This window comes from Octopus bimaculoides, chromosome 25, assembly GCF_046866305.1.
Source record: "Octopus bimaculoides isolate indiv1 chromosome 25, ASM4686630v1, whole genome shotgun sequence".
Classification (NCBI taxonomy): domain Eukaryota; kingdom Metazoa; phylum Mollusca; class Cephalopoda; order Octopoda; family Octopodidae; genus Octopus; species Octopus bimaculoides.
The window spans coordinates 11,252,623-11,265,122 of NC_142952.1; the positions used below are offsets into that span (position 1 = coordinate 11,252,623).

Genomic DNA, 12,500 nt, shown 5'->3' on the forward strand with positions numbered 1-12,500 from the left:
TAACAAGGGGAAAATAGTCTTATTCTGTATATTTATATGTATAAAAATAAAAATGTAGTAAAAACAAAATACACCGACATACCTCAGCTTGCGTCGCTATTTGTTTTCAACGCATGCAACTTAAAATTAAAAAAACAACGTTAACACGAAAACCCTTTCTCAAAATTCATTAGCTTATATCTGTTTTAATAGACTGTTTAGACATATTTCCACGCATATTTCATTCGATGTTGGCTTTTAAATGCTTCTTTCTAAATTATTATTTTAAATATGTTTGCAGAGACCGACATTATTCGAAATTACGTAAATTGAGGCTGAGCTATGCCCCTGTGTTTATGTTTGTGTATATACATGTGTGTGTGTGTGTGTGTGTGTGTGTGTGATATTATTAAGTAAGAAAATGGAGAGATTTAATGGATATAAATTAGCTTATTAACGTTCTTTAAAATGCTAATAAAGTAATTTATATCCATTAAATCTCTCCATTTTCTAAATCTAATAATATTTGATATTTATATTTATACCTATTTTTATATTGAAACACGAAACACGATGAAAGGCCTCAAATTGAATGCAACTAATGTCCAGTTGTTAATCCCTTATACCAGGGGTTTTCAAACTTTTTGACTTGCGGACCCCTTTATATTTCAGGCTTTACCTTATAAACGCTTATGAAATTTATACATAAATATTTGCTTAAAATAACATATTTTTGCATTTATTTATTTAACAGTATTTAACAAATAGGTTTATTGTCAATTAAAAGATTTCGATTAAAAAACATATAAAATCAAATTGCCCACAGTTTGAAAATCCCTGCCTTATACAATCTATATGGCCAGGAATTTTGCAGCCGATCTGAACTCACAAGGCATATGAAAGTACACAAACAAGATGATGTACAGAACATGCACCTGATTTTAACACATGAAAACGAATGCCACACCTGCAGCAAAAACTGTAAGTCGCTTGGCAACGCTGGTCATATTCGTCTAGCGAATTGACAGCCAACATATGTATGTATGCATGTACGTATAAATGCCATATCATACGAATACACGGCGTAATATCGGGTGTTTTTCACTCCCTATGCATACTGTCATTGCAAATTTAAGCAGTCCTGTTTTCCGATGAGAGAGAGATATAAAAGAGAGGTTATATGAATATGGGATAAGAACCTATTGTACTGGCACAATGAGGAACACTCCGTCGGTTACGACGACGAAGATCCCAGCTGATACGATCAACGGAACAGCTTGCTCGTGAAATTAACGTGCAAGTGACTGAGCAATCCACAGACACGTGTACCCCTAACGTAGTTCTCAGGGAGATACAGCGTGACACAGAGTGTGACAAGGCCGACCCTTTGAAATACAGATACAACTCATTTTTGCCAGCTGAGTGGACTGGAACAATACAGCTTTTTTAACCACCGAAAAAATATAAAGTGGAGCCGACACCTCTTGTTATTTGAACTCGGGATGTCAAATGACCTGAGTTTAATTTAGACATAAATTTTGTGTTCGATGCTCAACTGATTCTGTCAACTCACCGACTTTTGGAATTTATTACATCATGTCAGCCAAGGTGAAACTTAATAAAAACATTATCTTAGAACTCTGTCAGTCATCAACGTGATGACATTCTCGTAGAGTAATTAAGAAACTATGCATCGAACCATACAAAGCATTACAACTTCCTTTTTCGTTTTTTTTTTTTTTCAAACAAGACGCCATAAGAACTGGGACCGAATAACAAGAGCGACAGGGTGTTGAATGGAAGACAAATCAACCAATTCAAGAATAAAGTTGATAAATACTGCAAGAACATTTAAAATATTAAACGAACAGCAAATATAAACAAAAATTAGCTGTATTAATGACTCGCCTTTTCACACGTTTTGCTCATTAGTTTTAAAATTAACAAGAAAAACAAATAATAATTAAAAATTAAAGAAAAGAAAGTTATTTTTAAAAAATAAAGTAATTTAAATTTACTCAGTGAAGACGTAATGTTTTGTTGCTTTGTCGTCTGCGTCATTCATTTACGGAAGACAACGATCATTGCCGACTTCTTCCGAAACTTTATTACTAATTTATATTCTCTTTCAAAGAAAAAAATGCTTGAAATCCCTCTCGTTCCCCCACTCTCTCTCTCTCTTACATTTATATCAAGACATTATCATTGGATGTAAACTAGAGACACATCTTTTCATATACGTTTCTATTTTAAACGGCTGTATTTACTTTAACTAATTTTGTTATTATTAATTGGTATTTATATATATATATACATATGCATATTTTTTATATTATAAAACTTTAAATGCTGCTTTTCAATATGCAGAGGGTGGGAGAAGCAGCTATTTGCCTCCGACTCAACAACACTCTTTGTTAATCCAGACGACTGAGATTGTGTATTCTAGTCTAAAGTGTTTTAGCTGCGAAAATCTTAATGCTTTCTCCTTTTGCTTTCTTTATTAATAACTTCTCTCTCTACATGCTTAGAGAAATATGCATTTATGCGTGTGCACCTGAGATCATAGATACGTGTGTGTATGCGTGTTTGTGTATGCGTGTGTGTGGGGGGGGGGTGTAGTAATAACAACAGCGGCAGGAAAAAAGGTTTTCATAATTCTTCCACTGTTTATATTATTATAATTAAGGCAATACATTGAGTACTTTTCCATTCGTATACAAACACACACGTGTGTGCGTATATATATATATATACGCACGCACACACACACACACACACACACACACACACACACACACACACACACACACATATATATATATATATATATATATATATATATATATATAAACCTATTTCTGGTCACCGACTTTTTACTCTAACCACCACAATTCCTTCATTTTTTGAAACGCTTTAACTAAGGAAAGTTTACGTAATGGATGCATTTACTATTATATAGTACACAAACCTGAAACGTGCGTATTAAACTTACCAGCGACAAATTCTGCTATCGTACGTTAAATTCAACTTTACGTTGAAAGTCAAAAACAAAGTTTGCTTTAGTAGCTTTGCGATGTATTGAAAGTGCTTTACCATTAAGCTAAACTGACCAGCGACAAATTCTTCTACGTTCTAGCAATACATCCTCGATAAATTGGATATAAGGATTGCTTTCCATTATAAAAATATATATTTTGAAAAATATATTCGTTATAGCTCTTGCTTCTATCTTATAGATAGAAGTATAAGTTATTACCCCTTTTTACAGTCATGGGTGTAAACTATATATATATATATATATATAAACAAAAGTAAATGAGTATATGCATATATACGTACAGGTATGTGCATACCGACATCCACCTGTATGTATAGGTGCATATCTGGGTACAGGACATTGCACACAAACGTAGACGAGAACACACGAGCCACATAGAGAACATTCTACTTCTTCAGCTACCCACGTTTTAACACCGGCGTTTCGACGAGCTTCGGGCAGGACGCAACGTTAAAACGGCTCGTCCCATGGATCGCAGATTAAATCTGTATACGCAAATTAAATCTAGCCATGGAGGAATGTAGTGGCGGACGAAAAACAAGACAGGAAAACAAACAGAAGGCTTTACGGCCAGACGAGAAAAATTATGTGTGTATGAACGCGATGAGGCACGGAACCGAGAGAGACAGTGGTAGCGTGTGTTACTTGGCGAAAGCCAAAGAAGGAAAGGATTATTGACCGGAAGCATGTGACCATGCCGGTGTAAAGGGAAGAGAGAGAGAGTGGTAGAGGGAGAAAGAGAGGGAGGAAGTAGAAGAATGGTGAGCAACGAGAGGAAAAAAGAAAGAGAGGAAATACGAGGGGGAAAAGGAGATACGTAGTAGTAACAGAGGAAGAACAAGAGGGGTAAGGCGAGATACGTAGTAGTACAGAGGAAGAACGAGGGGGGGGAGAAAGGAAAGAGAAAGAGATAGAGTAGCGTCGGAGGATAAGTTTACGAACTACTTACAATTTTTGTGAGACGCTGCGTTCAATCATGTAAAAACAAAAGTAAATGAGTATATGCATATATACGTACAGGTATGTGCATACCGACATCCACCTGTATGTATAGGTGCATATCTGGGTACAGGACATTGCACACAAACGTAGACGAGAACACACGAGCCACATAGAGAACATTCTACTTCTTCAGCTACCCACGTTTTAACACCGGCGTTTCGACGAGCTTCGGGCAGGACGCAACGTTAAAACGGCTCGTCCCATGGATCGCAGATTAAATCTGTATACGCAAATTAAATCTAGCCATGGAGGAATGTAGTGGCGGACGAAAAACAAGACAGGAAAACAAACAGAAGGCTTTACGGCCAGACGAGAAAAATTATGTGTGTATGAACGCGATGAGGCACGGAACCGAGAGAGACAGTGGTAGCGTGTGTTACTTGGCGAAAGCCAAAGAAGGAAAGGATTATTGACCGGAAGCATGTGACCATGCCGGTGTAAAGGGAAGAGAGAGAGAGTGGTAGAGGGAGAAAGAGAGGGAGGAAGTAGAAGAATGGTGAGCAACGAGAGGAAAAAAGAAAGAGAGGAAATACGAGGGGGAAAAGGAGATACGTAGTAGTAACAGAGGAAGAACAAGAGGGGTAAGGCGAGATACGTAGTAGTACAGAGGAAGAACGAGGGGGGGGAGAAAGGAAAGAGAAAGAGATAGAGTAGCGTCGGAGGATAAGTTTACGAACTACTTACAATTTTTGTGAGACGCTGCGTTCAATCATGTAAAATATATATATATATATATATATATATATATAACGGATTTTGTGTGTTATTTTAAATGGCTTATAAACACCTTCCACGCTGCAATTGTTATATATACACACACACACACACACACACACACACATATATATATATATATATATATATATATATATATTATCTCTTACTTGTTTCAGCCATTAGACTGCGGCCATGCTGGGGCACCGCCTAGAAGAATTTATTGTCGATTGTATCGACGGCAGTATTATTATTTTTTCTTTAAGCCTGTTACTTATTCTATCAATTCCTTCAGCCGAACCGCTAAGCGACGGAGACATAAACAAGTGGAACGACGTGACACGCATACATAGACATACGCATATATATGTCTGTGTGTGTGTGTGTGTGTGTGTGTGTGTGTGTGTGTGTGTGTGTGTGTGTGTGTGTGTGTGTGTGTGTGTGTATACGACGGTCTTTCATTTTACCGTCTACCAAATCCACCCACAAGGCTTTGGTCAGCCTGAGGCTGTTGTAGAAGACGCTTGCCCAAGGTGCCATGCCGTGGGACTGAACCCGGAACCATGTATGTTAGGAAGCAAGCTTCTTACCACACAGCCTTGCCTGTTCCTATGTATCTATATCCACATTATATAAACTCCATAAACAACGAAATTTCCCTGAACGTCACCACATCCAGTGCCACCACCATCACCACCACTACTACTACCAGCATTACTACTACTACTACTACTACTACTACTACTACTACTACTACTACCAGCACTACTACTACTACTACCACTACCACTACTACTACTACTACTACTACTACTACTACTATTACTACCACTACTACCAGCACTACTACTACTACTACTACTACCACTACCACAACTACTACTACTACTACTACTACTACTACTACTATTACTACCACTACTACCAGCACTACTACTACTACTACTACTACCACTACCACTACTACTACTACTACTACTACTACTACTACTATTACTACCACTACTACCAGCACTACTACTACTACTACTACCACTACCACTACTACTACTACTACTACTACTACTACTACTACTACTACCACTACCACTACTACTACAACTACTATTACTACTACCACTACTACCAGCACTACTACTACTACTACTACTACTACTACTACCACCACCCAGTCGTGGTCATTGTGACCTGACATATTTTTAGCGATGGGTGGAGTCAGTCATTCACGAGATTACTGAAGCGTGAGCACTGGGTCGGACCAGAGCGGGTGGGGGTGAGGGGGCTGGTGTGATGCGAGAGGGGGTGACTTGTTCGTGATTTTCATTCTATACATTTTTCTTTTTATTATGTTTGAGTCATACGTCGCCACCATCATCATCATCATCGTCGTCGTCATCGCAACAATACTTACGACACTGAAAATTATTGAATTCTTCACCGAATTTAGTTGCATTCCTCTACACTGGATGGACGGGTGGGGGTAACAAGTGTACTTCAGTGATAGAAATGACAGTGGTGGTGGTGATGGTGGTGGCGGCAGTCATGATGGTGGTAATGGCAACGATCGTGGTGGTGGTGGTGGTGGTGGTTGTGGTGGTGGTAGTGGTAGCGATTGGTGGTAGTGGTGGTGGTGAGCTAAGAGAAGAAATTCTCCTTCCTTTTATTACACAATAAGCCTTCTCCCCAGAACCTCATCCTCATGGATCTTAGTGTAAAACTGATTTTCTAAAATCCATATGTCTAACACACACACACACACACACACACACACACACACACACACATATATATATATATATATATATATATATATATATATATATATATATATATATATATATGTAAATATATAAAAACAAAAAGATAAAGAGAGCAAAGGTAAGGTTGAAGAATTTTATGGATAGAGTCTTACAGCTGTTTCTGGGAAGATCCAGTACTTCCCTTCATCGGAGACAGAAAAAATAAAGTAATCTATTATTATATCCATAGGCGGATATTTTTAGTATGAAGTGGTAAAGAGTGTGATGCAACGACTGGGGCAAACTAATCGGTATACAGCACTTACTCGGTATTACCTGTATCCTCCTGGGTTTGGTTAAATCCAATACCCTCCTCAACCTTATATATATATATATATATATTTATAAAAAAGAAGTTTGAAAACGCCAATATATAAAAAAATGAATTTTAATTTAAAGTTTTGTCAGAGATATTTTTAACATGTTTCGGTTCTTGTAAAAACGAACCTTATCAAAAATACATATTTAAAAAAATGAAATTAAATGAAAAGTTCATTATTGTTCCTTACTGGTGTCCATAGTCCACGTCGGAGCATTTTTTGTGTTGGTTGTAGTAGTAGTAGTGACCGTGTTGGCAATGGTAAATGGCAGTATATATATATATATATATATATATATATATGTGTGTGTGTGTGTGTGTGTGTGTGTGTGTGTGTGTGTGTGTGTGTGTGTGTGTGTGTGTATGTATGTATGTATGTATACACATACACACGAGGTCTGATCAATAAGTATCCGGATTGTTGCCATTGTAACGAAGCTGAAGCACGCAGGGTAAAGCCGCTCGGCAACAAGTTACCTTGAACACTGCTGTGCATGTGTACTAAGTTTTAACGTTCTAGCTCACTTCTGCTGTTTACAGCAGTGCTTCGAAGGAAGGTGTGTAGCGTGCGATCGTCGCATTGACCATGACAAAGAAAGCTGTCGTGGCGATTCCTGTTGATGCTGGTGTTTTTACGTCCCCGTAACTTAGCGGTTCGGCAAAAGAGACCGATAGAATAAGTACTAGGCTTACAAAGAATAAGTCCTGGGGGTCGATTTGTTCGACTAAAAGGCGGTGCTCCAGGATGGCCGCAGTCAAATGACTGAATCAAGTAAGAGTAAACGTGTGTGTGTATGTGTGTGTGTGTATGATTATGTTCCTGGGTGTAACCAGTCCATAGACGCATCCACCCTTAATGAAATTTTCTCACTGTTACAATCCATGCGACAGGCTTTCGAACAGTTTCTGTCGACCCAATACCATTCACAATGTATGCATCGATCCGAAGCGATCGACGAAAACGTTTCTTGTCCAAAGTTTCTCGCAGGAGAATCGATCACGTGGTCGATCACATGATTACGAAGCAAAATCTCCAGGAATTCCTGGATGATTTCTTCTTGCTCACGTACCTCCAAAATGTTCTTTCTATAACGGTGATTCTTTCTTTTTGTTTCGTGCCATCCACCTTTCGAAAAACGACGACCAAAAAATTTGCATCGTCGTTTCACAATCATTTTTTTCCTCCAAAATAATGACAGATTTCACGGGTTGTCGTATTGACTCTTAACCCCAGCCCACCTCCTGAAAAATATAATCTAATAATCTGGCCATATATATATATATATATATATATATATATATATATATATATATATATATATATATATATATATATATATATATATATATATACACACAAATAAACACACACACACGCACACACATACACACACGCACGCACACATACTTATATGTGTGTACATGTAAATGTATATGGATGGATGGATGGATGGATGGATAGATAGATAGATAGGTAGGTAGGTAGATAGATAGATAGATAGATAGATACATTTCTTTTATTAGCCACACAGGGCTCAACGAAGATGGGACAAATACAATGTAGAGTTTTTCTTTTTTGGAGGGGGAAGGAAGGGGAAAAAAAAGGGGGATGGTGTCGATCAAAAGGGATCGTAGGAAGGGAAAGAGGGGGAGTTCGATCAAAAGGGATCGAAAAAAAAAGAAAAAGAAAAAAAAGCGATCAATAGGGATCGTGTATCACACAGTAATGTTCTCGTGTAAAAGGAGGGGAGGACAGTTTAGGTTTAGCCGTGGAAAGAAAAGCCTACGGAAAAGATCACGGTAACCTTGGTCAATATTCTCATTGAAGAAACTATAACAGTAGGAAAGACAGATAGATAGATAGATAGATAGATAGATAGATAGACAGAAGGAAAAACAGATAGATAGACAGATAGATAGATAGATAGATAGATAGATAGATAGATAGATAGATAGATAGATAGATAGGTAGGTAGGTAGGTAGGTAGATAGATAGATAGATAGAGAGAGAGAGAGAGAGACAGACAGACAGACAGACTCAGAGAGAGAAAGAGAGATTCACCTTCAGCAACTCCAACATTATCTCAACCATCAATATAATCACGATCACCACCACCACCACCACCACCGCCTCTACCCCGACCATCATCACCGTCCTCGTTTTATCTTCACTCCCATCCACCCCTTCGTTCCGTGTATCACGGAAGAGCTGAACATCCTAACAACTCTAGTATTTCAGTGGGGGGGGGGAATAAGGGTTTTTGGTGCAGGGATTCGTGGTGGTGGTGGTGGTGGTGGTGGTGGTGGTGGTGGCTGGTTGTCGGGAGGAGGGGAGGGGAAATGACGTCAGAGTCACAACAAAAATATTTATAATTATAACCTAATCAATCTAACCCTGGTAATATCAGTGACTTCGCTTCGCCCCCAACACCCTCCCTCCCTCTCTCTCTCTCTTACCCTCTTGCTTTTCTCCTCTGATTCTAAGTTGTGTGTATGTGCGTACATGAGTGCATGTGTTAGTGTGGGTGTGTGGGTCTCCGTGTGTGTGTGCTTTGCGTGTGTGTGTGCGTTCCCTCCTCTCTCTCGTCCCTTACGCCTTTATCTTTCTCTTAACACTCACCTCTCTTCTTTCCTCATATACAAAGATATATATGCACATATATCTACATATACATATACACACATATATATGCATATGTATATATATATATATATATATATATATATATATATATATATGTATATATGGCAATATACTACACTTTATCGTGCAGTTACTGTTAATACTTCATTTAGAGAATTAACATAGCTTATATATATATATATATATATATATATATATATATACTCACACGTACACACACATACATATCTATATATATACTCTCTTACTCTTTTACTCTTTCACTTGTTTCAGTCTCTCACCCAGAGACCTCAAGAGACAACAGGTTAGAAGTTCAAGCTGGTTATGCCTAGGGTGTCATATATTTGGTTTTGCACATTGTATTGTTCTAGAGAATGTTGAAGAAACCATAAGAAAATTATGAGTTTGTTTTAGAATTTGAGATTACATAGACAGTATTTTACGTAGGATATGGGCAGTTCCCATGGGCACTATCTTTTGAATTTCTGCCATTTTGGGGTTTCCTGGTATCTGAGTTAGGTAGGAATCATCCCCTTTTGCTATCATTCCTAAGGCACGTATGACAACAGGTATTATTTTAGTCTTGGGGTTCCTCATTTTACCAATCTATTTCAAGATGTTTATATTTGCTCAGTTTTTGGTAGGTCTTGACAGATACATTTATGTCGATTGGGACAGTCATATCAATGAGGAGGCATGATTTTTGTCTGAAGTATTTCAATATGATATCTGGCCTATTCGCATCTATCTTTCTGCCAGTTTGAATGGTGAAGTTCCAGAAGAGTGAGATGTGGTAATTTTCAAGTACTGGAGATGGTTTGTGTTCCCACCAGTTTTTTTATCATGGGGCAGGTCCAGGTTTTTGCAAATTAGCCAGTGAATATATTGTGCTGCTCTATCATGCTTGTTGAGATACTCTGTAGGCGCAAGCAGACTGCACATGGAGACAGCATGATCAATGGTTTCATTTTGTTATTCATGTACACACGTTGGGCTACTGCCGTTCTTTGATATGTTGGCCTGGTAGCACCTTGTAGGTAGGCATTGATCTTGGGCTGCTATCGTAAACCCTTCTGTTTTTTATTTTAAGCTAAGAAGACACTAACCAGTGATGGGTAAGGGCTTTGTCAATATCGGCACGATTAGCTCACTTTGGGTATTTGCCATTGAGAAGTTTTTCTTGCCATTTATCAGTAAGAATATCTTAGGCAGCAGTTTTAGCACGGGTTTCATACGCTTAGCTTTTTCTGTGCTTGTTTCCAGTACGTCTAATTCTGGAATTTGTTGTCTTTGGAATTCACTTAGATATTCCTTTGCCTGTTTTGTTACTGAGTACGATGTTTTCTTGTTTTCATGTTTTGAGACAAGTTTTTAAGGCACTCCGTCGCTTACAGCGTCGAGGGTTCCAGTTGATCCGATCAACGGAACAGCCTGCTCGTGAAATTAACGTGCAAGTGGTTGAGCACTCCACAGACACGTGTACCCTTAACGTAGTTCTCGGGGATATTCAGCGTGACACAGTGTGACAAGGCTGACCCTTTGAATTACAGGCACAGCAGAAACAGGAAGTAAGAGTGAGAGAAAGTTGTGGTGAAAGAGTACAGCAGAGTTCGCTACCATCCCCTGCCGGAGCCTAGTGGAGCTTTAGGTGTTTTCGCTCAATAAACACTCACAACGCCCGGTCTGGGAATCGAAACCGAGATCCTATGACTGCGAGTCCGCTGCCCTAACCACTGGGCCATTGCGCCTCCACAGACAAGTTTTAACATCCAGTCATCAGAGTTTTTCCAGTAGGTGTCTGGGCCAATTGTGGCAATCTTCATTGTTAATTCCAGTTGTAAAAGCCCACGGACACCCTCTTTTCTTGGCAGGTAAAATCGTTCTGTATCTGCCTTAGGGTGGTGCATTCTATGCATTGTCAACAATTTTCGTATTTTTCTGTCAAGATTACATATTTCAGTAATTGACCAGTTAATGATATTGAATCTATAAGTCATCATCATCATCATCATCGTTGTTGTTGTTGTTATTGTTGTTATTGTTATTATTATTATTATTATTATTATTATTATTATTATTATTATTATTATTATTATTATTATTCCTTTGTTTACTATATTCCCTAGGCGGAGGATACAGTAATCCAGTTTTTCACGGTCACCATTTCATACAGATCTCACCATGGGTTCAGCATTCTCTTGCTCAGAAACCCGACCAAGTATCGATGAGGTACGAGAGATATTGTACCCGCAAGAAGGCAATAGGCGCTATGGTAAGTACCCGCCCTTTTCGGTTTTGATTTTTTCCTTCTCTCTCTCTCTCTTCAATGTTCATGCACGCCTGTGTGTCTTCGTGTGTGTACGCCTGTGTGTCTTCGCGTGTGTACGCCTGTGTGTCTTCGTGTGTGTACGTCTGTGTACGTGTGTGCCTGTGCGTGTGTGTGTGTGTTCACTCATTTACTTGTTTCCGTCATTTGACTGTGACCATGCTGGAGCACTTGCCTTAAAGGGTTTTTTAGTCGAACAGATCGACCCCAGGACTTTCTTTTTATCGGTTTCTTTTTTTTGCAGAACTTCTAAGTCACGGGGGCGTAAACAAACCAACACCGGTTGTCAAGCGATAATGGGGGACAAACACAGATAAAAGGACACACACACATAGATATATACATATATATATATATATATATATATATATATATATATATATATACGACGGACTTCTTTCAGTTTCCGTCTATCAAATCCACTCACAAGGTTTTGGTCAGCCTGAGGCTATAGTAGAAGACACTTGCCCAAGGTGCCACGCTGTGGGACTGTGATTGTGAAGCAAGCTTCTTATCACACAGCCACGCTTGTGCCTATATATATAATAATAATAATAATAATAATAATAATAATAATAATAATAATATATATATATATAATATTAGGGACAAAATCCAAAATTACAGGTAAAAACTCAATTAAAATCAATTTATAAAAA

General features: G+C 38.4%; 1 protein-coding gene across 1 annotated transcript in view; it reads left to right on the top strand.

Annotated features, from left to right (window-relative positions):
- The window catches only part of LOC106881169 (uncharacterized), a 218,450-nt gene that overhangs the window by 50,052 nt on the left and 155,898 nt on the right, over nt 1-12,500 (top strand). The window contains exon 2 of the mRNA XM_089342147.1: nt 11,642-11,787. Coding sequence (XP_089198273.1) covers nt 11,697-11,787 — 91 coding nt within the window. The 5' untranslated portion in view covers nt 11,642-11,696. The remainder of the gene's footprint in view (nt 1-11,641; nt 11,788-12,500) is intronic.